The sequence below is a fragment of the Penaeus monodon genome, chromosome 5, assembly GCF_015228065.2.
Source record: "Penaeus monodon isolate SGIC_2016 chromosome 5, NSTDA_Pmon_1, whole genome shotgun sequence".
NCBI classification, from domain to species: domain Eukaryota; kingdom Metazoa; phylum Arthropoda; class Malacostraca; order Decapoda; family Penaeidae; genus Penaeus; species Penaeus monodon.
Genome location: NC_051390.1, coordinates 20,375,772 through 20,402,767, shown reverse-complemented (window position 1 = coordinate 20,402,767; position 26,996 = coordinate 20,375,772). Strand labels below are relative to the sequence as shown.

General features: G+C 45.3%; 1 protein-coding gene across 9 annotated transcripts in view; it reads left to right on the top strand.

Moving 5' to 3' along the window:
- The window catches only part of LOC119573068 (protein singed-like), a 114,729-nt gene extending 91,024 nt beyond the window's left edge, over nt 1-23,705 (top strand). For all 9 annotated transcript variants that reach the window (XM_037920080.1, XM_037920072.1, XM_037920077.1 and 6 more), the window contains exons 7-10: nt 20,122-20,278; nt 20,432-20,596; nt 20,908-21,041; nt 21,441-23,705. In XM_037920080.1, the coding sequence (XP_037776008.1) occupies nt 20,122-20,278; nt 20,432-20,596; nt 20,908-21,041; nt 21,441-21,643 (659 nt within the window). In that variant the 3' untranslated portion in view covers nt 21,644-23,705. The remainder of the gene's footprint in view (nt 1-20,121; nt 20,279-20,431; nt 20,597-20,907; nt 21,042-21,440) is intronic.
- Nucleotides 23,706-26,996: the final 3,291 nt, after the last annotated feature.

The window sequence follows — 26,996 nt, the reverse complement described above, 5'->3', positions numbered from 1 at the left end:
ATGGGAGTGGAGTAATTCCTTTGAACTTTTAATTAGTGGGTATTTTGATTTTTTTTTGGGGGGGGGACGTATTTATTAATTTGTGACCTTTTTTGGTGGAATTCGTTGAATAAGTTCAGTTGCTTGGTTGTTGTTGTTTTTTTATCTGTCGAGTTGGTTGAGCGAGGGAGTTTTTGTCTCGGGAGCGGTGTGTGGATTAAGAATCGGCCAGACGTGTAAAAACTCGCGAGGAAGGAAAAAAAAGACACGTATGTTGTGAATTCCGGGTTTGGATTGGTGGTAGAGTGGGTGTGTGTGTGGGTGTGTGTGTGGGTGTGACGGAGTAGGAGGCAGGAGGGAGGAGAGGGCGGGAGGAGGATTAGAAGAGGGAGGAAGGAGAATATATGAGGGAGGGGAGGGAGGGGGAGAGAGAGAGGGGGGGGGAAGCTTGTACCAGACAAGCCTTCCCCGCCGAGAGAGTAGGTATCAGGTATCAAGAAATTCATGTTTTATCAGGTTGAGTATTAGCCGTCCCACTGCACATTGCAAAGACCTTTCATGGTAAAGGGTCGGGTAAGGTTAGGGAGCAGGGTCATGGGTGGGGGGGGGGAGGGGGGATGGAAATCGGGACCCCTGCCCGGCCTTCGCCTCCGGTAACGTCATCAGTCTCCTGGGTTAATGAGTCTATCATAACCGCATAATTATATGCTAAAGACGAAGGAGAGAAGGGATTGTTTTTTTTTTTTTTTTTTTATAGAATCTTTGGAATGATTCGTTTTGTTAAATATATATTTTTTTCAAACCGATTTCTTCTCTCATTTAACCGATTATTTGTGTTTCTTAATAATAATAATAACTCGTTTTCTTCAAGTACACACGCCTCCCCTTTCAGGTAAGTCCAGATCCGCTTCCTAAGCATCAGGCTGAGTAATGAGGCGACGGAAGCCGTTTACATGATTCGTAAGTTAACTGATAGAAGGTCGACAGATGAGGAGAGGGTGAGTAAGAGGACGAACCGGGAAGAAATGCCTTGAAGGGAGGAGTTGGATAGAAGGAAACTCGATAACGAAGGGATCGACGAGGAGCAGCTGGAGGAGAAGGGAGAGGAGGAGAGAGGAAGGGAAGGAGGGAAGAGAAGGAGAGAGGAAGGGAAGGAGAGAGGAAGAGTGGAGATAAAGAGAGAGGGGAAAAAATGAGAGAGAGAGAGAGAGAGAGAGAGAGAGAGAGAGAGAGAGAGAGAGAGAGAGAGAGAGAGAGAGAGAGAGAGAGAGAGAGAGAGAGAACTAGAGAACAGGTGCACGAAGAGAGAACAAGTGCGACGGGGATCGGATTCTTCGCACCTGTTCCTTCTGACGGCGAGGTTGGGGCTGTCCTTCAGATATCCTTAGTCACTCCTGTCAGATTGTGCAATGTCTGCAGTGTTGATCTAGTTCGCACTGTCTGCCTTCTGATCACCGCCCACTGGTTTGCTTGAGCGTGAACCCCTCTGGCATTCGGTTGTCAGTCTTTTTTTTCCTCTTTCTTCCTTTATCTATTTTGTTTATTTTTTATTTAGGATTATTTTTGTTTTTTTATATAAAATTATTTATCTTTTTTTTTTTCTTTCTTATCTCTTTCACTTCTTCATTCGTTTATTTATAACATCACGAAATGGAGATTGATTGATGTAAGTGCCAGACAGTGGCTTTAGAAGGAGCAGCGTATCACTCAAAGAAAATAAACCACGCCCCCCCCCCCATCGCCCTAGCGAATGCGTCACCCGGGAACGTGATTTAGCGCCGCCAAGAAAGAGCTCGAAGTCGCGCCTCTGCTGTTTTTCTGGCGGGCGATTACTGTGGTGCCATGTCCCTCCTTTCCTTCCTCTCTCTCTGTCTCTGTCTCTCTCTCTCTCTCTCTCTCTCTCTCTCTCTCTCTCTCTCTCTCTCCTCTCCTCTCTCTCTCTCCTCTCTCTCTCTCTCCCTTCTCCTCTCTCCTCCTCTCCCTCTCCCTCCCTCTCCCTCCCTCTCCCTCCCTCTCCCTCCCTCTCCCTCCCTCTCCTCTCCCTCTCCCTCTCCCTCTCCCTCTCTCTCGGTCTTCCCCACCCTCCCTTCCTTCCCCACCCTCCCTTCCTTCCCCACTGCCTTCCGTCCCTCCCTCCTTTTCTTTCCTCCCTTTACCAAACGTAGGGAATGGGTTTAGCAGAGGTTGGGCGCGATCGTTAACGTTTGCAAATGGGCAGTTTCTGAACCAAGTTGTTTTCGCATCAAAGTAGGTCAGCGTCTCAAGTTTCCGTCGCGTTTCATTTTCCTTTTGAGGTTTCCTATCCTTCCTATCCTACCGACGCTCTGTCCCTCGCAGGGTCCTCATTATTCACACCCGGTCACTCCTGTCAACGGCCTCGGTGCGTTCTCTTCTCAGCTAACCGACCGTCTGTCCGTGTCTGTTTTCGTTTGAAGAAACTCTTTGGTGAAGAATTTTTCTTTCTGGGAGATGGATTTTTCGTTTCTTTTCTCTTTGGAATTCGACGAATGCGTTGCATTGTTACCAGTCATTCCCCGTTAAGATTTTTGGTTATTCATTTTCAAGTCGACGTCTTTATCTCTCTCTTCTTTTTCTCTTGTAACGCATAAGTATTATATTTGAATTAAATACACGCGGATGTCATGCATATGTTGGCTACAGATTGCACTAACTCTGTGTAGCAAGGTTAGATTAGGCCCCTCGCTCTTACGCCAGCCGTCTAATAGCTGCTGCCAGTCTGTCGACCAGCTGTCTGCCGCCTTGTCCTGGCGATCGGCCAGCGGGGGGGGGGGGGTGAAAAGGAGCCGGGCGAAGTTGCTGGGCGACGCGTCCTGTTGTTGCCGGGGAGGGAGCGGGGAAGTGGCAGTTCTCACTTCTGATCAATTCGGAGGTTTCGTGGCCTGTCACTGGCACTCCATTAGGCGCCCCCCTCCCTTTCCCCTATCCCCCCTCCCCCTCCCCCTCCCCCTCCAACCTCCACGCATGTAGTACATGGAGGATACACCGGCTTATCCCTCCTTCCCCAGACCGCGTAACAAACGGTAGATCCGCCGAGGAGGGAAGGGACGTAGATGGGAACTTAGTAACAGTGTTATTGAACGTCACGCGAGATTGCTTGTTCATTTCAGCCAGCAGGTGTCACGTGATGCCTGCCTTCCCCGCCCCGCCCCTTCTCCTTCCCCCCTCTCGGTGCTAACGACTGTCACGTGATCTCCCCTTCTCTCCCTTCTCCCCCTCTCCTCCCCTTTCCCTCTCCCCCTCTCCTCCCCTTTCCCCCTCCCCCTCTCCTCCCCTTTCCCCCTCCCCCTCTCCTCCCCTTTCCCTCCCTCTTCCCCCCCCCCCTCTCCTTCCCTTTCTCCCCCCCTCTTCTCCCATTCCCTCCTCTTCTCCCATCCCCCTTCCCCCTCCCCCCTTCTCCCCTCCCTCTCCCTCCTGTTCACATACTTCTCTCGTCCCGAAGAAACGTAGCTGATGCTGGACTTAGAGAGGGGTCGTCATGGAGACTTCCCATGAGTTGTGAGGCTCTCATGACCTTAAAGCAGGGCTCCTCGCCTCCTCGCCCCCCCCTCCCTCAATTTCCCGCACACTATTGCAGAAGGAGCGGCGCCTTGGTTTCGATTAGGGGAGAGGGCAGTATACAACTTTCTTCACTTGCCATAATAAATCATATGCTCTGTCTCTCTTTCTATTTCTATTTGTATTTCTTTCTTTCTCTTTTTCTGCTTTTGTTTCTCTTTCTCTTTCTCTTTTTCTGCTTCTGTTTCTCTTTCTCTTTCTCTTTCCTTTTTTTTCTCTGTTTGTTTGTTTGTTATACACTCCATGTAAACATACATACATTATTAAAAACATATATATTAGACCACAAACACATGCCATACACACACACACACACACACACACACACACCACCACCACACACACACAAACAAACACACACACACAAACACAAGCACACATAACACATAAACACAAAACAACACACACACACAACACACAACACAACAACACTACAACACACACAAAAACAACAACATCAATATAATATATATATATATATATATATATATATATATATATATATAGAGAGAGAGAGAGAGAGAGAGAGAGAGAGAGAGAGAGAGAGAGAGAGAGAGAGAGGGCAATGGATTTTTCGGTTCTTATCTCCGAACCGAGAAGTCCGCACGTAGGACGAGGGGAGATCGCCATAGTAACGGCCCAGCCTCGGCAGCGACGGCCAAAGGGGAGCGGAAGGGAGCGGGTTTCGCGCGTGTGACATCGTCGTAAACTAATTTCGACTTTGATCGACGAGGAAATTTGCATTTTGATTGGGTGGCTTTTATTTGTTTATCGGTTTATTGTTTTGGTTCTGTTTGTCTTTTGCTAGTTTCGTCTCCGTCCGGCCGGGAGCGCGTGTTGTGTGAACGTCGCCATTAGAAGTCGTTGGTAATCAAATAAGCTATGACTCAGCGGCTCAGCCTCTCCCCTCGAACCTCTTGCCCCCTCCCCCTCTACCCTCTCCCTCCTCTGTTCATTCCTCCTCTCGCCCCTCCTCTCCTTCGTCCCCTCTCCCTTCGTTTCCCCGCATTTCCCTCCCCTTGCTGTCTCCCCTTCGCTCTGCTCCCCTTTTCCCCTCATACCGACGTAAATCTCCCTTGCAAGTTTCGACATTCTCGTGTCGAGTTTGCAATTTGCAGTACAATAGCAATTTTAAAATATCGTATTTGAAAGTAAAGACTGGTTTTCGCCTTCGAAGTGGGCAGTGTTGTATTTTGCTTCTCTTCTTGACCACCGTCCATCAACTTAATTTGTTTGACCTTTCTTCCTTGCGATGGCATTTCCCTGCAACGTCACCTCCCCACCTCTCGCCCACCCCCCACCCCGCCACCAATCTCCCCTCGCACCTCCACCCTCGAAGTATTATCTTGTGTATACACATAGATTCACAACTAATAACAAGCAACCACAGTGATGCATGTTTAGTCTGCCGCGCCTGCTCCCTGACCCCGGAGGTCACGGGGGTTGGGAGTGGTTTATGAGGGGGGAGGGCGCGCACGAGGCTCTCTCTGGCGTGGAATGTCGACCATAGACACGACGGAGGGAATGTGTGCGAACGATAAGGGACTTCGAACGCGAGGCAAAGCGGGGGAAAACACGGGGCCAGAATGCCGGACAAGACGCGAGGGCTCCGGAGACCGTGGGACGCGAACAAGTGTGCAGCGAATGGCTTAGCGGCGGACGAATTGAGCCCGCGTGCCGTGTGCGTACGTCCGCCCTCCCGCCCCCGTGCCCCCTCTCTCCGCATCCGTACCTCCCTCTCCCTCCTCACCCCCTTCCCCCTCCCGCCTGGCGCCGCTGCACCACGTGGCCGCCTGCCTCGACCCTCGCTAGTTGGACTGGCGTGTATTAGTGTGGCGCGTCTGGCAGCTTACTTTTCCACTTTGCAATTGATCTTGGGTGCTGCAATTATACTCGCTAGCGTCTTTGCGCTTATTTTACGCATTCCTGAGTTGATAAAGCGCGTGTGAGAGCTGATAGAAATCACAAAGATACAACAGAAAACGAACAGAGAAATAAACAACAGGAAATTCGACACATGGATACACATCTCATAAGGACGATTACCCTATTACATCACAAGGAAAACACGTCGCTAGGTTATGTTCGAGGCTCGGAAATTAGCATAAGGTCTAAACGTGATTATACATTATTCATGCTGAGGAATTGGATTGAGGGAGGGGGGTCACGTTTCAGATCTCCAGGCGGTTTTGACGAGAGAGAGAGAGAATGAGAATGAGAATGAGAATGAGAATTAGAATTAGAATGAGAAATAGATATATAATGAGAAGAGATTTACAGAGAGAGAGAGAGAGAGAAGGAGCATGAGAGGGAATGAGGGGGAGGAACGCAGTAGAGAAAGGAGGAGGAAGAGGAGGAAGTCATAAATTGAAGTCATTGATGAATCACGAACATGAACAGGTTCTTCCAAATCCCCCTCCGATTTGCCCTTATTTCCGCCTTCTTATCCTTCTTTCCTTGCTCTTCCTTCCTTCCTTCCTTATTCTTTTGCACTCCTCATCTTCTCTCTCTTCTCGATAAAGCGCGTCAAAAAAGCACCTGAGTGCCTTTTTGCCCTCATCCGCCACCCTTCCCAACGTGTTTTCTCAATCACACTTTCCCTTCGTCACCTCTCCCCTTCTCCTCTCGACTTCTCTCTCATTCCCCCTTTCCTTCCCTCCCTTTCCCTCTTCTTTTCCCTTCCCTTCCCTTCCCTTCCCTTCCCTTCCCTTCCCTTCCCTTCCCTTCCCTTCCCTTCCCTTCCCCCCTCACCTTCCCTCCTCTTCCTCTTCCTCTTCCCTTCTCACTCCTACTTCCCCATCCATCTCCCTTCTACCACCCCTTTCCTTATCCTTACCCCATCACTTCCCCGTTTCCCTTCCCTCCCCTACCACTACCCTTTCCCTCCCCTTCCCTTCCACTACCCCTTCCCTCCCCTCCCCTTCCCTCCCCTCCCCTTCCCTTCAACTACCCCTTCCATCCCCTTCCCTTCCACTACCCCTTCCCTTCTCTTCCACTACCCCTTCCTTCCCCTTCCCTTTCACATCCCCTTCTCCCCCCACCCCTTTCCAATTTCCCCTTTAACCCCTCCCCCTGTAACCTCTCGAGCAGCCTTAGCGAGCGCAGAACAAACACGGGTCCCCTGTGCGCTCCCGAGTTGCTTTTGTTCCTTTCCCGACGGCTGCTCCTTCGCCGGGTTATTGCTTTCGGGTTTCTGCTGTCGCTGTCGTCCAGGTGTTTGTCGACCCTCTCGCCGACTCATTTTTGTTGTTGTTGTTGTTGTTACAGGGTCTTTTTTTTTCTTTCTCTCTCTCTCTCTCTCTCTCTCTCTCTCTCTCTCTCTCTCTCTCTCTCTCTCTCTCTCTCTCTCTCTCTCTCTCTCTTCTCTCTCTCTCACTCTCTCACTCTCTCACTCCACACACACACACACACACACACACAACACACACACACACACACACACACACACACACACACACACACACACACAAATGAAGGTCGGCGTGTTTTTGTTCCTCCCCTTTCATCTCCCTGTCCACTTGGCGTCATTCACAACCTCAGTGACACATTGTGTGTGTCCCCCACCTCGCGTCGTGTCATTGTCTGGCTCGTGTTTCTTTACACGTCTCTTCCTCTCCTCCCCTCCCCCCCCTACCTCCCCCTTTCCTCTCTGTCCCACTTCCCTTTTTTTTCACTCCCTTCGTGCTTTTATTTTCATTTTCTCGTTTCTTTATGCCTGTTTTTCTTATTATGTGTGCGTATCTTTTTTTCGTTTTTAATTCTTCCAGGATAAATTTTATCGTTACGTGGCATATAAAATATCCGTTTTCTTTAATATATTATTTCCCCCCCGAGATTGACTTAAGAAAACGGAAAGACCTTCATGTTATCTCCATCATCTCAGGACTGCAAAGGACGCATTTATCTCGTCCCTCCCAAGTAATTTCAAAAAGTGCCAACTTAAGGATACGAGGCAGGGATGATATAAAAGGCAGCATCATGGTCAGCATCTTGCCGAGGCGTGAGCGGGGAAGGGATAAGGAGAAGGCGGGGGATTGCAGCATTTTGGGCGGAAGGAGAGGATGCGGTTGTTCCGCAGTAGCGAGCTGGCGGTTGCTGGTGGATATGTAGACTCCTTGATTGCGAGGTAATACGTTTACGGGGGGGAGTTTTGTACCGGCTGGGCCCTCTCCTCCCTCGCTCATTCCCTCCACCTCCTGTCTCTATTCCCCCTGCCCCCTTCCCCCCCTGTTTTCTCCCGGCCTTCTACTCCTTCCTCCCCTCCCCTCCTGCCTCTCCCCCCTCCTGTCTCCTTCCCCTTCCCCCGAACAGCCTGCGGGATTGAGAGGGAGGAGGTCTGAATGGAGGGGGGGGGGGGAGTTGTTACTGTTTTGGACAGGCTAGTCAGAAGGGGAACCATGTTTTTGTTTGACTAACAAGATTATTTCATCAGTTAGAGAAAACTTTATTCCTCCCAAAGAAAAGGAAACCACCTTTTTTTTATAAGAAACTTCTGAGAAAGTAAAACAAACAACAGAACATCTGACGTGAAAACCGCAACTGTTATTTTTCCGTATTTCCTTTTCTGATTGACTTTCCCTCCAGACTTTTTATGTGGGAGCAAACGGGGAGTGTTTTGGGGGAAGAGGGAGAGGGGGGAGGGGGGAGAAGGGAGGGGCAAGTGGGTAACATGACGGCTTCGCTACTAAACCAACAAGGGGTCGATTCTAGGGGCAGAGATCTTGAATGAAGGATATATATATTTTTTTTTTGATTGCCTGAGGATTTTGTATTTTTAAGCCGAGGTTGTATCTCCAAATAGTTCTAGAGGATCGGCGAGGAGCGCGGTCTTCGAAATATAAGCTTTTGTGAATGTCAAGTAGAGAAAAGAAATAATTAGCCTCTTCCTCATAACCCCAAAGGTGTTTCGTTGATTCACTGAGACACGACACCACCTCATTCGCCGACACGCAAAGGGTAAACATTTCCCCCCCCCCCATGGCGCCTCCCCCTTCCCCCTCCCTTTGACCCTGCGCCCTCCCCTTCTTCCCTTCCCCTTCCCACTTCCCCTTCTTCCCCTTCCCCTGGACCCCTCGCCATAATCCAAGACAAATAATCAGGCCAAGACACACGCGTTCTGTAGACTACCGAGGATTACATTTGAGGGGAAGTTTTCGCCGCTCTTGGCACTTCGCCCTTCTCCCTTCTTCCTGCTCCCTTTCCCCTCGCCCTGCTCCCTTTCCCCTCGCCCTGCTCCCTTTCCCCTCGCCCTGCTCCCTTTCCCCTCCCCCTGCTCCCTTTCTTGTCCTCCAACCGTAGAATTAAAGACCAGCTGTATAAGGCGTCGGTACGTCATCAAGTTACGCGTGTTTTTTTTTTTTGAGTCATAATGTCTATGTTTTTAGACACTTTATTTGTTCTTATTGTCCTTTTTTCTCGTCTCCTCCTCCTCTTCCCTTCTTTTTTCTGTCCATTCTCCCCTCCTTCGCCCCCTTATTATCTGGCGCCAGTCGCTCGTTCATGGTATCGAAGAGTGTGGCCAGGTTGGCACTGGTTGGTTGTTGGCCAATCAGAGGCGCTCTAATGGGCAGGTGCGGCCGATAAAGAGACAGGTTAATGGACTTCCGCGAAACAAAGAATAATCGTAATTGATAATGATGACAACGCTGGAAATCGATGTATGGTAGAAGGTTTACAAAAGATAGAGAAAAAAATCCAAAGACAGATTATATGTTTTATGGTGGCTGATGTAAACAATATTTTGTCCTTTTCTCCCTTTTTTTCATATTTATCTCCGAACAATTTACGCATTACACTAAATTTATAGCATTGTATTTATCTACGAACAATTACGCATTACGGTGCAAATTCATAGCATAAAAAAACTATAGTAAGCAAGACAGCAGTACACATTTTCCTGTTGCTTCAGTTGCAATGTCAGGTTTTACGTTGCAGTGGTTGGCTGCATATTCTCGCCTTCCTCCTGCGCCCCGTCCCAGGCCACGCCATAAAGCCACGCCATAAAGCCACCTCATAAAATCAACTCATAAACAAGAGATCATAAGCCTCCGGAAACTTACTGGCCAGAAGTTGGACAGCCGAGTCGCTTCATGGGGAGCACAGCGCCGCCCCTCCGGTGTTTGGTTTTTCGTTTTTGATAGTTGTTGGTGGACAGTTTTGGTGTGTTTTTTTCTTTTTTTTATTATGTTGGCTGGGTGATAGACTGATTTAGAGGATTTGCGGTATTGTTTCTTTGTTCATATACTGTTTTGCATGTATTTTGTGTCTACTTCCGATTTCGCTTCACTTCTTGATATTCTGTATCAACCTCTTCCCAATATTCTTATATATATATATATATATATATATATATATATATATATATATATATATATATATATATATATGTATTTTTTTTTCCACCTGTTCTACCATCCTTATCCTATCGGTTCTTCCTCATTCGTTTTCCTCTCTTCATCTCTGTCTCTTCACCTCCTACTCTATTCTCCCCTTCTTCTCCTCCCCCTCTTCGCTCCCGATCTCCCCTCATCCCCTCCTCGCGAGAGCATAAAGAGGTATCGTAAAGCCCTCGGAGTGAGGGGTAATTAGAGGGGAGAGCGGGCCGAGGGGAAGGGAAGGCCTGCGAGACGCTGCGAAATTATTGTTCCTCTTTTTTTATATTCTCCCCTTTCCTTTGCTTCTTTTCGTCTCCCCTTGTTCCTCTTTTTGGCGTAGGGACTGAGAGGTGATCGCGGGTGTGTAAAGGTTTGTGGGTTTAGAATTAGTGACTTGGGTTATTTCTCTCTCTCTCTCTCTCTCTCTCTCTCTCTCTCTCTCTCTCTCTCTCTCTCTCTCTCTCTCTCCCTCCTCTCTCTCTCTCTCTCTCTCTCCTCTCTCTCCTCCCTCCCTCCCTCTCCCTCCCTCCCTCCCTCCCTCCCTCCCTCCCTCCCTCCCCCTAAATGAATTTTGGGTTTAAATCGAGTCATAAAAACACTAGAATGATATTACTTTAGTAAGAGCAAGTGTTATTTTTCTCTGATTTTTTTCTTCTATGTACCTATCTGCCTGTTTACCTTTGTTCTCGCTTTGTAAACACGACAGATTCACGTCGCACCACGGATTTTTTCCTGCCAGTTGCTAAGAAGTGTATATTGCGCATATAACGATCCATATATCAGTTAGCCTCCCCTTCTCCTATACAAGACTGCAGTTTCCACCTGAGTTGCTACGATGACTCTCCCCTATAAGGACATAATTGTACAGCAATCTCCCCTGACACCCCATTTCACATTACCCTCTGTTGCCGCTTCTATCTTCCTTCCCCCACCTTATCTACCCCTCTTTCTCTCTCCCTGCTTCTCCTCCTCCCCCTGTACATCTGTTTTCCTCGTCGTTGGCTCCTTTATTTCTACGTGACCCCACCTTACCTCCCTCCCTCCCCTGTCCCTTCCTCCCTCTCTCTCTGCCTCTCTCTCTCTCTCTCTCTCTCTCTCTCTCTCTCTCTCTCTCTCTCTCTCTCTCTCTCTCTCTCTCTCTCTCTCTCTCTCTCTCTCTCTCTCTGCTCTCTGCTCTCTGTCTCCTCTCTCTCTCTCTCTCTCTCTCTCTGCTCTCTGTCTCCTCTCTCTGCTCTCTCTCTCCTCTCTCTGCTCTCTGCCTCTCTGCCTCTCTCTCTCTCTCTCTGCCTCTCTGCTCTCTCTCTCTCCTCTCTCTCCTCTCTCTCTCTCTCTCTCTCTCTCTCTCTCTTCTCTCTCTCTCTCTCTCTCTCTCTCTCTCTCTCTCTCTCTTCTCTCTCTCCCACTCCCCCCCTCCCCCTTCCCATCCCCCTTCCCCTCCTCCTTCCCCTCCCCCTCTCTTTCTCTCCCTTCCACAGAACGCCCCCCCCCCCCCCGTTCTACTCCTCTATAAGATTTACACTTTGATTTGGCCTTGATGGCGCGATTATATCATCAAAGGCTTGTTCGGTGATCACGCTATTAAACCTTCAGAGTTCCCGTTACGTCCATTTTCTAAGTAACTTCGTTTATAAAACCATCTTCATCCACATTTTCATTTACCCTGCCACCTTTAGTCTTTATTTTCGCTCGCTCCAGAGCCACTCCGGTGCAGAGGCTTTACCGCCCCAGCGCTCCTAATCGTTCGTCTGCCTGGCCACTGGAGCGACGATCTCACCTGCGCGCTCGCACCTGGCCATCAGGTGGGTGGGGGAGGAGAGGAGAGAAGGGTAGGGGGGAGGGAAGGAAGCAAGTGGTGGAAGGGTTCAGGAAGGGCGGAGTGTGAGCAGCACGTGTTGTCAGGGTGCTGGAAAAGGGAGACGTGGATGGGAAGGCAGAAGGCAAACCCTGCATTGTTTATAAATCGTAAAATACTATGCTACATTGGATTTGGTCTTGCAGATTAACAATTCAGATGTCAGTATGCAAAGGCAGAAATTATGAAACTGAAACCGCGTAATTTTATGATCATATGTATATATGCGGAAATGTGCGATTGCGGTTTTGTTTTAAGTACGCCATGACGTATGGAACCGCTGCCTAAAGGTGGTCTTTCTGTTTTCCCGCCTCTTCCCATTTGCGAGTCCATGGCGCTCGTAGGTAACAATTATATCGTCATGAGCAGCGCCTAGCACCGTCAGGGACCATGACTGCGCCTCAATTATCTTCCTTTTGGTCAAGAATTACGGGCGAAAATGGCGACGTTCGGCCGTGAAAGCAGAACGAGTAGACCTACCTGACACGTGCCGTTTCAGGCCGTGTACGTTTCCATATTTAGATCAGTGGATAAGGTAATTAAGGGTAATGGCTTGTCCGGGAAATAACTCGGTAATTAGCCCTGTTTAGCAGTGATCCCGTTTTTTTATGTGCAGTCGCTGGGAACTAATAACCGAACTTTAATTAAAAAATTAAAAATGCGCATTAATATGATAACGATAATGATAATGAATTGGGCCAAACCGGATGCACAGACATACTTTTAAAATGAAACCTTATGGACAGTCGTTAGGTCATTCTGCTTAAAAAAATCCCAATTGGAAACCTCTACTCCGCGACTGAAACCCCCAAACCTCATCAGCGGACCGAATGACTAATTAGGTGACAGAGGGAGAGGAAGCCATGCTGCCGGGAGGCCGAGGAACAGCTTGAACGGCCGAGGAACGTATTATTTTGGTTTCCTTCGTCCATTGCTTTCGTTGGCATGCGGGCATTGCGGCGTTCCAGGATTCGGTGTTGAGTGCGTGCGTGTGTGTGGACGTATGGGTATTGCAGGCTTTGCTGATCTACCCATTGGTTCTACCCTTCGGTTTTAGTGTGTGTGTGTGTGTGTGTGTGTGTGTGTGTGTGTGTGTGTGTGTGTGTGTGTGTGTGTGTGTGTGTGAGAGAGACAGACAGACAGACAGACAAAGCGTATCCGTTTGTGTTTGTGTATTTGGTTTTGCAAGGATGCATGCGCGTTTACAAGGGCTTGTGACGACAGGAAGCTCGTGTGGAAGATGTCATGTCATGTCACGCCCCATGGGTAGAGTGAAATGACAGGGGAGGAAACGCAGCCATGACTCTTCCAGTTATCTTGCTGGGAGTGCTGGTGTCATCCAATAAACATGACACCGTTACAACCCACAAAGAAATAGGGTTATTTATTTTTTTTTGTCTTTTCTTGTAACTTCTGGTCGCTCCTCCCCTCGGCGTTTCCGCTTTGGCGGTGATTACGAGTGCTTGAGAGGAGAGCGACGAGGAAGAGGAGGAAGTTGAGGGGAAGAGAGCCTGTTCCTTATGACTCTCAAGAGCCGCACAAGAGAGCGAAGGGCCTGTGAGTGTGTTTCCCCGCGGGATGAATGGAAAGCTGCTTTTCTACCTTTCAATGTGAACATTCCGTGCGTCTGTTTAGCTTTTTTTATCATTAATTTATTTTACCCATACCCTCCGTGCCCCTTCTCGTACTTCCATGTCACTCCTATCACCCCTCCTTCCTCTGCCTACCCCTCCTCCTATTCCCTGTGCTCTAGCTCCCCGTACTCACCTAGCCCTTTACCTCTGTCACGTACCCTCTCCTCGTATCCCTCGCCCTCCCAACTCTTTCCCCTTCTCTTGGACCCCTTTTCTCTTACCCCTCTTCTACCCCGTCACTCGCTCTACGCCCCTTTGTCCCCCTGTATTACAGTGGTTATATTAAAGTCCAACTTCCTTATCCTTCAGTGTTTTAAACTTCTTAAAGCTATCATCCTCTCTTGAGCTTCTCGCATGCGTAATTAGTTCCCCTCGAGGCTAATCATCACAGCTCTGGTCTTCATTACTTTTTTTCAAATATTCTTATGCCTTCCTTGTTCCTCCTTTGCTTTTATTTTCTGTACTTGTCTTTATTTTGGTTTATCTTCGTCGTCTTTGTCTTTTCGTTTTTCGCTATTGGCTATTATTATTACCATGCTGCTTTTACCTTCGCTTATTAAGGAAGATGGAGGTAGAAAGAAACAAGGGAGAGGGAAGTGGGATGGAGGAAGAGGCAGGGAAGAGGGAGAAGGGAAGGGAAGGGAAGAAGGAAAGAGAAAGGACGACGAAAGGGCCGCCATCATAATCATAATGACCATCAGTGCGTCCGCTCCTCCGCTCGCTTCGGCCGCGTCTGGAACGTTCTGGAATCGAATCACGTCGATAAGAGTCTGTCGGCGCCACGCCATCTCCCGCGATGAAATGGTTATTGGAGATGGAGAGGCGGGGAGGATGCTGGTGGGACGGGAGATGAAGAATGGGAAGGAGTGGATGGGATTGCCACATTATTGGAATGACTTGTTTTTTTCCTCTCTCTCTCGCAAACGGTCTCTTTGTGTGTGATTTTTATTTTTATAGATATTATTATTATTTTTAATGGGAAGGCACTCCGAATGTTTATGTATGTGTCGCATATGGCTTTGGTTTCGTTTTCCCATTCTTCCGTCACTATTTTGTTAAGTCGGGCCACATGGGACACAAGTCGCGGGCGTCACCAGGGTGGGGGAAGAGAGAGAATAAGGAGGATGGGGGATAAGGAGTAGGGGCGAGGATGGGGGATTAAAGAGGAAGAGGAGGAGGAGGGGGAGGAGGAAGTAAGGAGGGAGGGGGAGAAGAACAGAACACGTGCCCAAGGGAGGGGAGGCGATAGTGAATAGCGGTGGAGAGGAGGGGGGAGGGGGCAGCTGCGAGAACATTCTGCGAGAAATGTGGCGTTGCCTATTTTACTTTGTTTCGTTACCGTATCCATTATCTCCAGGACTGTTTGGGTGTCACATCTTTCGGAAATGGACATAACGCAGTTTTAAAAGCAAGGATATTGCGGTGGCTTTAAACCACGTTTTCATTATCCACCGCGCAGTGATAATGGGCGGGAAATTAAGTAAGTTTTAGTGGAATATCAAGTTAAATCCCTTTTGTAGATTCATAAAGTCCTTAAGGATATAATGTGTGTACCAGTCGTTGCAGTGCGAATTATGCCCGTTCGTGCATACTCGTCTTTTCATGAATAGTTTGTCAGTGTGAATAATATACCAAGTTACCGAAGTGTTCAAGGCCATTAGTTAAGCTGCAGTTACAGGATTAGGAAGTTATCCTTTATAATTATTTCGTGATAGGCGGGCTTCCATTTACTGATTATTTTATCCTTTGATATCTTAAAGCTTAATAAACATTTGAGTTGAATTAATTAGAAGTGACATGGGAATGTGTAATTATGTGATGAAGTTAATCGCAGGAAACCGCGCTCAGATGCTACCGTTGTGAAGGCTCCGCGCCAACACCAACGGCGTCATCTGATACATCGGCAGGAAGTGGGAGCCGATAAGATGTAATGCTTGCCTTCGGTACATCCGCTATGACTGTGCGCTCTGCCAGGTGCTCTCCGCCTCGCTGTCTGTCTGTCTTGTCTTGTCTGTTAGGAGGGTTATTTTTTATATTTATTTATATTGTTTTGCTCTTTGTCTGTTTTCTTGTTTTTGGTTGTTTGGTTTTTGTGGTTCTGGAAACTGTGTCCCTGTCGCATCTTCCATGCCTTCTTACACATAGTGACTTACAAACACACAAGCAAACAGAAAAAAAACACGTGCCTACCTCGAACACACGCAACTAACAACCACACCAACCAATGAGGGAGAAACCCATAGTTCTGCCAGCGGTTTTAGCCCAGTCTGGAGCACAAGTTCCTTACTCCTCTCCATCCTCCCCGACCCCCGCACAAACAGGGGCTAACGAGGAGTGTAGGGGGCAGACACGCATGGTTAAGAATGGGGTCGTAAAGCTCTTGATGTCTTTGAAGTCTGTTGTGACGAAGTATGATGGAAGAGAAGGAAGAAGATGGATGCAGAGGGGAAGGGAGGAGAAGGGAGAGAAGAAGGAGGAGAAGGAGGAAGGGAAGGGGAATGGAGAAGAAAGAGAAGGGGAGAGGAGAAGGAAGAGAAGGGCAGAGGGGAAGGAAGAGGAGAGGAGAGAGTAACAGCAGCTCCATATTGATATCGGGATTTAGTGCGTCCCTCTGACAATAGTCCCCAGGGATACTTAGGCCTCTGGACAAACGCAGGTCGGTCGGTTCAATGTGCATTTCTTCTACTTATTATTTTTTTCTTCTTGAGCTTTTCTTTCTCTTCAAAAATTCACTCCCAGTTTCTTAAATCTATTCGGCATGAAAGTGTGTCGAAGCTTCGTTAATACGGAAGGAGAAAATGCCAACGGAGAAAGCGAGGAAGCGACATGCGGTATGGCAGGGAGGGTGCCGGCCGGTGATGTCATGTGCCATATGTCGAGGGGAGAGCTGGGCCCACCGTGACGCCCCTGGGCTCCTGTGGGTGATGCATGTGGTTAGTGCATTAGGGAGATGGCTGAGGTGAGGTGGGGTTTGTTTCAGACGTGCACCTTTTTATACGTTGTGAAATGGGCAGGTATCTCACTCATAGGAAGTAAGCATTTGTTAGGAATTTCCAACAGCAAATAATGATGAATGACGAAGTCAAAACCTCGTATGGGATAGTGCGTGGCGTGCCTTTCCAAGCGAACGTGATGTGGCATTTCCCCTTGTCCTCCCCCGAAAGACGTGACCGGTAGAGTCTGCGGTTCGTCCCCCGGCCGCCCTGGTGCCAACGGGTGGCCCGCGGGAGGTCGCGGTGGGAGTGACAGTGGTCAGCGCCGAGGGGCTTCGTTTTCTTTGTTTCATGAATCACAAGATAGAAAACGGTATTAGTGATCTTGGGTGGAAGCGCAAGTCTTAATGCATTTACATACAGATTTCAATAAAAGAATATCAAGCAGCATAATTATTTATTTATCACAGAAAATGACGATATTCACAGACCACCCCGTTACCCATCCGATTGCAAAGAAATTTTCCACTAAATAAAGTACCGGTAATTATGCCTAGTTGCGTATCTTACATTGCAGGGTTTCCATGACGAATGACAACTTTGGTATCAGCTTCACCCCCCCCCCCCTTTTTCTCTCTCTCCCTCCCTCCCTCCCTCCTTCCCCCCCTCCTCCCTCCTTCCCTCCTCCTCCTGCCACCCTCCCTTCCCTCACCCCTTGCTACTTCATTGCTTCGAAGCCATCCCCCCTCCCACCCCTCCCCATGACCCCTCCCATACCATCTCCGTCTCCCTTATCTGTTCCATGCTCCGCCCATTCTTCGTATTTGTAAATATCCTTCCGCCTCAGATTTTTGCTTATACTGCATTGGTGTTTGCAATATTCGTCGTTTTTAGCTTGAGGTTTTACGTCTTTTGTTCTTTATCTCGAAAAAAATAATACGAGGATCTTGTTTTCGTGTGATCGAATAAGAATTGGAAAACGGGGGACTAAGAAAAAATAAGAAGGCTATGGAAATATTTTGAGGAGGAGAGAAGAAGCAACGAAAGAATAATAAAAGTGGCTTTAGGGAGTATGTGAAAATTAAAAGGAGAGAGAGAGAGAGAGAGAGAGAGAGAGAGAGAGAGAGAGAGAGAGAGAGAGAGAGAGAGAGAGAGAGAGAGAGAGAGAGAGAGAGAGAGAGAAATGGCGTAAAGAGTGGTGGAAGGGATAGCTAGCGAGGTCAGGAGCATCTGAATAATCGAGAGAGACTGGCTCGGCCAAGTTAAAGGTGGAAGTGAGGCGTAGGCGTGAGCATATGGTACAGGAAAATTGTTTCAAGGGTTGTGCATTTTTTTAGTATTTATAAAAAAAAAACCGGTGTGATTTCAGTTTGCGTTAATGGTTGAGAGACATTACACTCGCATCCACGGTCTCATGCACTCAACTCGCTCACTCATTTACATTCGCTCCAGGTTTCGCTTGTCTGTGTACCGGATACTTAGGATTTTCTCCCGTATAGAGAAATAAAAAAGGAAATAAGAAAAAAATCAGGATTTCGAATTCGATTTTTGTTGCTTCGGTGACGAAGGAGAATGTTGCATGTTTGGCAGAATGTTAAGAATAATTCTCCAAATATTCTTAATAATGACCGTGACGGTTGCTGATAAGTAGAGTGAGCACGTTGTCCATTCAGTCTATGAGCACTTCCCATCCTAGTACAGACCGTAGACTGTTTCACGTTGCAGCGAAATATTCCAGTGCCACAGATACAAAATCAATCCTAGCTTCCTCTATCTGTATGACTCCATAGCTTTCCCTCGCCTGTGTCTTTTGGCGTGACACCCTCCATTTTCTTTTTTTTTTCTCTCTCTCTCTTCACCGTGTAATTGTTTCATAAAGGAGGTTGGGAAACTATAAATGTAGTCCCAGGATTTACGCTCCTCTTTTTTGTATACAAGACTGCAGGTTCTGGAATTGTTTGAATTTGATTATATCAGTCATGACAGATCAAAATTATGTCATTACAATTTTCCGAAATGGTAGGTTAGGCTGTACACCCAAGGCTCAGTTATAGCCGCCTGTTCTTCCCTCTCGCAGTGGCTTTTCGCTGTCGGTCATTACGCGTCTGTTTTCGACATTTGGTAGTTTTTTATATTGAGGACCTCTTGGAAATGTGTGCGTAAAAGTCAAGATTTCTGTTTTACAAAGTTCCTATTTAATGCAGATTCAAGGAAAATGCAAATTATTAACAAAAGGGAATTCTAAATGTAGTTTATCGACTCTGCAAGGAATATTTATAGTGTATCATTAAGAGAAAGACTTGCCGGTTGTTTTGAAGCTGCCTCTGTTTTGGTTGTTTTTCGAGGTCGGAGCGACATTATCACGAAAATGTGGGGCTTTCCGCAAATGGCTGAGGCCCTGACACGTGACTTCCCGTCTCACGAGCTTTTTTTTTATTTTATTTTTTTTTTTTTATTTAGATGGTGGTATGGGTGTTCTTTGAATTTTATAAGGAAATTAAACGTCCGATGTACAACGGAAAGAGTCTGACGAAGTTGCTTTGATACTTCATTGGTTGTTTGCAGGACGTAATTTGTTCCTTAATAAACTTCTGATTCACCCCCCCCCCCTCTTTATCTATCCCTTTTTTTTATCTATCTGTATCTTACTTTCTTGCCTTCCTCAAACCTGCCCTTCCTTTCTTTATTTTTTATTTTTTTTAAACCGCGATGTGTGTGTAAGTGGAAGTATTGCTAGCCTCTTTCCTCTCGGGGGGAAAATGGTCCTCCAGGGAAGCTCCTGAATTGCACCGTCACGTCTCCGCCCTTTGCTGCCCACGCTATAAAAGACCTCCATTCTCTATGAAAAGAGACCTGTGACCACTGTGGTTCTGGGGTAGCCCCATGATGCCTGGGTTTAGTTCCGTGGCTCTGCTCTTTTTTTTCTATCGTCGAGAGCAAATTAGAGAAATTAATGACCTGTGGTGGTCAAGGAATCTTAACTACTCTCGTACGAACCTTTCGGATTTTCCCATGGGATAGGGCACCTGGGTGAAGCCGGGTGAAGCTGAGCTGTACTGCTTTTCTCAGGACAGCGATTCACAGCCTGTCTCTGTTTGAGCTTGGGTTTGGAAGAGGAGGAACCCCGCGGTGGAACAAGCAGTTGATTGTATCCCGTCCAGCCCACAGCCTGTGTGGAGGACGAGGAGCCAGTCATGGCGACGAGTCTATGGCATTGGTCGCTCGCCATGTGTTGGAGATTACTATGGAATGGAACTGTGATTTATTGTGTGCAGTTTTTTGTTTGGTTAATTTAATCTGGTCATGCAGTCGAAAATGCGGAATACTACGATGCTTTTTACATGTTGACATTATGATAATTGAATCACTTGTCCCTGTTAGTCAGCTGATTATGCTGATTTTAACTTTAGATTCAAAACTGAACATGGTTAAGCTGCCTATTATAAGAAGCTTTACGATACAACTGTACTTTTGTGGTAGTGTGAACGTGGAGTACGAGAGGCGTCGTGGCGTCAGCTTTGGCGTGACGACCCGACACACAAGACGGATCACATAGATCGTGACCGTACGTTCTTAGAAGGGCTGCCCCGGACTTTAATTGACCGCCTTGTCGTTCCTCGTTTTTGGGATCCGCCCACATTAAAGATGGCATTATATACCTATCAGTCGGCGGAATTGTGCTAAACCTCTTTTCCGCATAAAATCGAATAAAAAGTAGAAAGTTTACATTACTCTTGAAAGTTTCTTATGATGTATTTTCTTGTCATTTTTAGGAGTGGACGTGACCGCCAACCAAGAAGAGATCTCAGACCACGAAAAATTCCAGTTGGAATATGATGCTGCTACCAAGCGCTGGTACGTGCGCACTATGCAGGACAAGTACTGGACCCTGGAAGCTGGCGGTGGCATCCAGGCTAACGCCAACAAACCGTGAGTAATTGAATTAAAGGGTTTGTTGATAGGGGCACTACAAATTTTTCATATATGATACTATTTTAATACTAATAATTCACTCCAGATATGAAATGTGATGGGTTGAATAACTATTAGGGGAACTCCTGACAATATCCTCTTTAATTACAGAACATCAAATGCACTCTTCACCTTCCACTGGCAAGCAGATGGGTCAGTGGCATTCCAGGCAAACAATGGCAAGTACATTGCAACCAAAAAGTCTGGCCATCTCTTCGCCAACGCAGATTCCCCTGATGATGAGAGCGCTCGATTCTACTTCTACCTTATCAATAGGTAAGGAGATGTTAAGGATTAATGAATTATATTTATGGTAATTGTGTGTTTATTTCAGTGTAGTATTGTTTTAGTACTTAGGATGCATTTATAGTCTTTATACCATTCCTAGCCCATATATAAAAAAAAACTTTCCTGATTAGTATTACCAGGGTAAAATTTTATTGTGAATGACCATGCAAATATTTACACAATGCTATCATTCTACTTAATTAAACAGAGTTGATTGGCAAAATTATTTACTAGAAAGTTAATAAACAGTAGGAGTAGATTTCTAGTGAATTGATAAGTAATTTACCATTCATTAACAGGCCAGTGCTGGTGCTCAAGGGAGAACAAGGCTTTGTTGGCTATAAGGTAAACACATTGAAGATGGAGTGTAATAAAGCCAACTACGAGACTATCCGTGTAGAGAAGGGTGATCAAGGACAAGTATTCTTCAGAGGTAAGCTAATAAAATTTTTCTTCTGCTTGGTAACAAATATATGACCCTGACAGATTTACATGCAGTTATTTACTGCTACTTGTGTTTTACAAAAGAAGAAAAATCACTATTATTGTATCCTTATTTTTTCACTTATTCTTGTGATCAAATGATCTTTGCCTTTTATGCATACCAGTCTTTATTATAAATGGGCCCATTTCTAGCCTGCCTATTCTAGAGGATATAAAAATTATAAGATACTGGTTTTGGTTTGTTTTCAATGTCGTTTATCAATTTAAAGGATGAGAATTTATTTACACATGACAAGCAGACTGTTTGATATAACCTCTTTCCATAAGCCTTGTTGATCTTTTTATAGCTTGATAGAAAACAACTTATTCATAATAATGTATATTTCAGGTCAGCAGGGTGGTTACTGGCATGCATGTGGAGATGGCATCATGGCAGACTCTGAGGTCCCAGAAGGATTCTTTATTGAACTTCGTGAAGCCACAAGGATGTGTTTGAAGAATTCCTCTGGTCAATATATTGTTACTGAGAAAAATGGAGGCTTTAAACTTGGGGACACAGATCCCTCAAGGGCTACCCTATGGGAGTTCTAAATCACTTGGCCAGTTATCTATAAAACTAGGGAGCTAGGTTGATCCTGCCATGTCGGAATCTGCTCCATACTATTAAAGTTAAAAAAATATTTACATTAATGCTGAAGACCTGGCAACAAAGTCGATTTATATGCACAAGGTCTTAAGCTGATAGACAGAGTGTCAGTGTCCATGTAAATTAGCAAGGAGATGGGCTGTCAGATCCCTGTCTTGTTGCTATTTTCATCCCTTTAAAAAAAAAAAACATTTATTCAAGGTGTATTGAAGTAAATGCTCATTTTTCTCCTAAGCCCCTTGAGTGAAATTTGTATTGATTATTTTCTAAACGAATGTATGATGTGAGTGTATACCCCAGACCTAGATTATATGTAAATTAAAGATCATCTACATACTTGTTGAATTTGTTTAGATAGTTTGAGTTTGATTGAAGAAATTTTATCACTGATTTTGGTGGTCATTTAGTGTTGGTTAGATGATAAAGACAGTCAAAGCATATGTACTACCTAGTCGTAAGGTCATAATCATGAGTGTTTAACAAATACCACCCTTATATCACCGGAAAACTACTTGATTCATAGTATAAATTTCTTAAGTTACTGGCAAGGTTTAATTTTTTTCATTAGTCTTTGCCATATCATAATTTAATTGGAAGTCTGGAAAAATTAATGATTGGAGATTGTATGCAACCAAAGTTTTTATATCCGTGTTTGTACAAGTAACTAAGCTGGTAGGTGATGCTGTATGTAAATATTGTCATTATTGACATTGCTTCCATGAGTCTCTAGGCTAAGTCAGATAACTTGTACTTAATTTCTACTTTTTTACTGTTTCTACTTGTAACTGTTGTCCTTTCATTTCTTAAAAGGAAATTATCTGTACTGGAAAATACTTATGTTTGCAAATTATGCTGAATAATAGCACACTTTCATTAATATGTTACATAAAAATCAGTGGGATAGTTACACCCCAGCAATAAGCACAAGTTAGATCATTCAGCAGTTGATGATGTCGCTTGCTTAGTCCTAGGCTGCTGGTAGTCCTCAACTTACCAGAAATTAGTGTGGGTACAGGTGCATGAATTTCAAAGTGCCCAATATTGTCTATAATAATAAGCATAAAAAACAGTCACCAAGTTCATTTCCTTTCATTCTGTATTAAACTGAGGTGACGCTCTTGCAGCACCACAGACCAGGAATACGACAATCTTATTCTAAACAACAAAAGGTAATCAGAGACTTTTGGAGGCAACAATAAAAAGAACAGACCGTGGACAAAGTTATGCAAGGCTGTTCATGGTTTCCAACCCTAACATATATAGTGGATTCCACTTGTGTATTTTGCTGTAAGGCACCTTCTAGGTTGCACACTTTGGTCTTGCCAGCAGCCTCCTTGCTCTTGGTGTTATCCCCGCAGCCTAAGGCAGCGGTAACCAGCCAATGCATTTATGGAAGGAAAGCCCGACCCAGGACAGTTCGTGGCCCATCCCTCCAAAGAGAGAGCCCCAGCTGTGCCCACCTACGCTACACCTGCCCATGTGCCCTGCTTTGTGTTGCACTTCCTTTAACACATGTTCTCTCTTGTCCCTGTTAACCAACAAGTAACCAACAGGTTTAGGCTTGTGCTAAATACAACATAGGATATTACTGCAAACTACCTGTGTATGTATTATTTGGCATTTTATTTGGCTAAGGAATGACTTATGTTGATGTTATAGTATTGCTGTTGTAAACAATGTCTTCTATGAAGTATAAGATGTAGCAGTACCATTATCAACAGAAAGGATGGCTTAATTTTGCCTGGCAGTTTTAATCTACCTGTGATAAACACTGCCAAGAACAGGCATTCTTGGGTGTGGTCATAAGTGCGTCCGTCAGCACAGCTGGTTGCAAATTGCCTCCGTTCCTTTCATGTTCTTGTCTGTCGTAGTGAATGCAAAATTAGTTTGTATTTAATAGTCCTTTGTATGATGCGCTTTAGATTGTAGGGTACACATTATTTTATTTATTGCATTATTGTATAGCATATCATATAAACGGCTTCTTAATAAAATAAGCAAATTACTTGTAATTGTTTTGTTTTCCTGTAGTATTTAAGTGCTATATGATTTTAAACATCTACTTACTCCCTTTGGTGTTAGTGTTGCCACATTTGAAAAGCAAATTCGTATGAGTATTCTGTGGATTCTCCCTTAGTGGACTCCAGAGAAAAGGTAAATTCAGATAAAGAATGTATATCATCAGGTAAATTAACAATCATTACCATCATTTTTGAAAGGAAAGGAAATAAGATGGGACTGAGTTTTTTTTTTCTTAATTTTTCACTGTCATTTATTAGTAATCATATAGAAATTAGCACAGAGGATCTTAAATTGAGTTCATTATGACTGACATGCACAAAGAGGTATAATGACATGCACAAAGAGGTATAATGAAAATTAGTAAGAGTGCATGAGATGTATCTGACAGTTGATGGCTGATTGTTAATGATTAATGATTAAAACAATTAAATGTGCTAGACATCAATGGTTATATATCACTATCATAAGGTAGTGTAGTGTAAAGGGTAATGAGTTAGTGATTAAAACAAAATTTGTTAGATGTCAAAGGTCATACAGCACTATAGGATAGTATGGTACTAAAAAGGCAAAGAGGAGGAAATGGAGGATATCTACAGGTCTCGTGAAAAATGAGAATTCCATAAGGATGTTCAACAAGATGGGGAAGGAGGACAGGTGAGGAAAAACAGAGGTTGAGACTATGAGGGATTGAAAGAGGAACATTGCATCAAGAATACAGTGGGTAGTATGGGTAAAAATTGGTGTCAGAGAAGTAGGAGAACTCGGAAATGAGACGAGACCATGGGAAGGAGGCAAATTTTTAGGAAGAATGTTGAGGGCAGAAGGATCTGAAGAAAACCACTTGTGACAAAAGGGAGCAGAAGGGCTAATGGGAAAGAGAGGGGTGGCGTGCAGATGAAGGGGAGGATGCACTGTGTTGGGAAAGCATGCGAGGAAGAGGGGTAGGGGGATTATGAAGATGAGGATGGATGTCAATAGTTGCTTTGAATGTAGAGGAAGTAGAGGGTGGATGTGGGAGATGTTTAGGAAGTTTTGGATGTCCTCAAGAGTTTCTGGAGGAGAGTTGGGTAGAGAAGTCTGAGAAATTAAGGTTTTCCATTGAGGAGGAGAAGAGGAGACATGTCTGAGGAGCAGAGGAAGTAAGTGTAGGAGAGAATGTGGTGGAAGATGGGGTGGAATGTTTAGACTGGCTGGTATGACAGGTAAAGTGAGGAGGAGGGGCAGACGGCAGGGATGGAGTATATGGATTTAGAATATGAACAGAATTTGACTGGGAGAGAGAGTAGAGATAGGATGGTAGAGTAGGGGAAGAGATACTGAGGGCAATGCAGAAACAACTTGGGAAGAAGGAGGAGGAGCCAACTTTTAATCTGAGACCTGTTAACTTAGACTTGAACTTATGGACAAGACAGTTCCTATGAAATACAATATGGGAGCCACGACAGTTGGCACACATACGTGCATGACTGTGCTGAGCACCTTGAACAGTCAGAACCAGGTTAGGCATAGAGGGGGGTGGGCTTTGGAGAGAAAATAATTAGCACAGTGGCTAAAACACCAATATTTCTGATATTGACTGGGGAGGAGTTGATATAGTCTGATAGGGCAGGACTCTCCGCCAATATAAATTTCACGGGGAGTATTGCTGTAGGCCTCTGGGGGGAATAATGTAGCACTGTATTGATATTGCACCATTGTCAGCAAGGTATGTAAGCAGGTCATTTTCACAGTCTGACCAATCCTTGTCATATACAGGGCAGTCAGCTGGGGAAACAGTTCCAGTACAAGTAATAAGGGAGGAGTAAGGCTGGATTAGGTTTGCCAGTGAGGTCAAGACAAGTTTAGATGTAACAGTGACAAGGTGTAAATGCAGGGGAGAGCACAATAGATCAGTCCCACTTGGCTGGGCTAAAAAGAGTTCTCAAAAGATTAGTAGGACAAAAATGGAAGAAAGAGCAATTGGTGTGGTGTAAGGATGGGGAGGAGGACAATATGGATGAAAAGTAGTAATAAGGGAGAAGGGGACAAAATGAAGGAGACTACTGTGTGGGAGTGGAGGTGGAGGGTGTTGGGAGACGGGAAGGAATGTATTCAGAAGGTTGAATAATATAGTCTGAAGGAAGGGTAACAGTGAATTGAGGAAGGAAAAGTCAATTTCAAATAAGCTAGTTGATAAAGGGGCAAACCTCAGTGCCTTCAACAAGAGTAGAAAATCTTAATTATTGGCCATGGTGAGCCTGAAATATGTGGGGAAGACAAACTGTCTACCCCCACGGTCCCCATGAGGGGTAAATGGTAGATGATTAACCCAGGGAATATTGTTTCCATGATTTCTGAGGCCATTCAGAACTGACTCAAAGCCAGCCATTCATTCCTAAGCTCATTCACTCTTAGAGAGAAAGCCTTGGACAAGTGAAGGAAAAGGAAAGAGGGAGAAGAAAAGACCAAGCAAAATTGGACAGCACTGAGCAGCATCAGTTGGACAGAGGAGGATACCCCATTGAATTCAGCAGCTTCCATCTTACCATCACCTCTCATCACTTTCCTATAAACAGAAACATCTGACAGTAAACGTTTCATTTTATTAATATAATAATTGTTATCCACAATAATAATACCCTCACCTTTCTCAGCCTGAATGATGATGATAGTCTTGTAAGCAGAAACACCTTTCAGTGTGATGATGTATCTGTGTGGGATTACAAAGGAGGACTGATAATATATCTCTTACACACAATGTAAATTTGCTGGTGCTTTTCTCATTGAACATTGTTACAGTTGTAGTTAGAAGATCTACTAATGGAGTAGGTAGGCCACCTCAAGTTGATTCCCAAGTTTGTAGAGTCAATGCTGAAGGGAATTAATGGCCTCCATAATGATTGTAGTCCAGTATTCCTTGAGGCTGAAATCAGTTATATAATCAATTAATTAATAAAGCATCAGCACCCCTGAGACTACATTCTGAATGCCTTAGAAAGAAGGCTGAGCTAACCTTGCACCTTCAAAATTCCTCAATCTACCATAGTGTAATGCTTTGAAGTGATCAGAAGGTATCTGGTAACACTGTAAAATAGCCAGTGCATTCAGTGAAAACAGATTTTTTACATGACAAGAGGCTGCCTGCAAATAACTCCATCAACGCCATACACTGCAAACTCTGCTGCAGGTACAGTAAAGATTTTTATGGTGAAACCAGATGTAGTTTCAACACCACGATCAGCCAGTTTCAAGTCGATGTCTATTACCATAGTTTCCAATGCCAAGGTACTGAATATG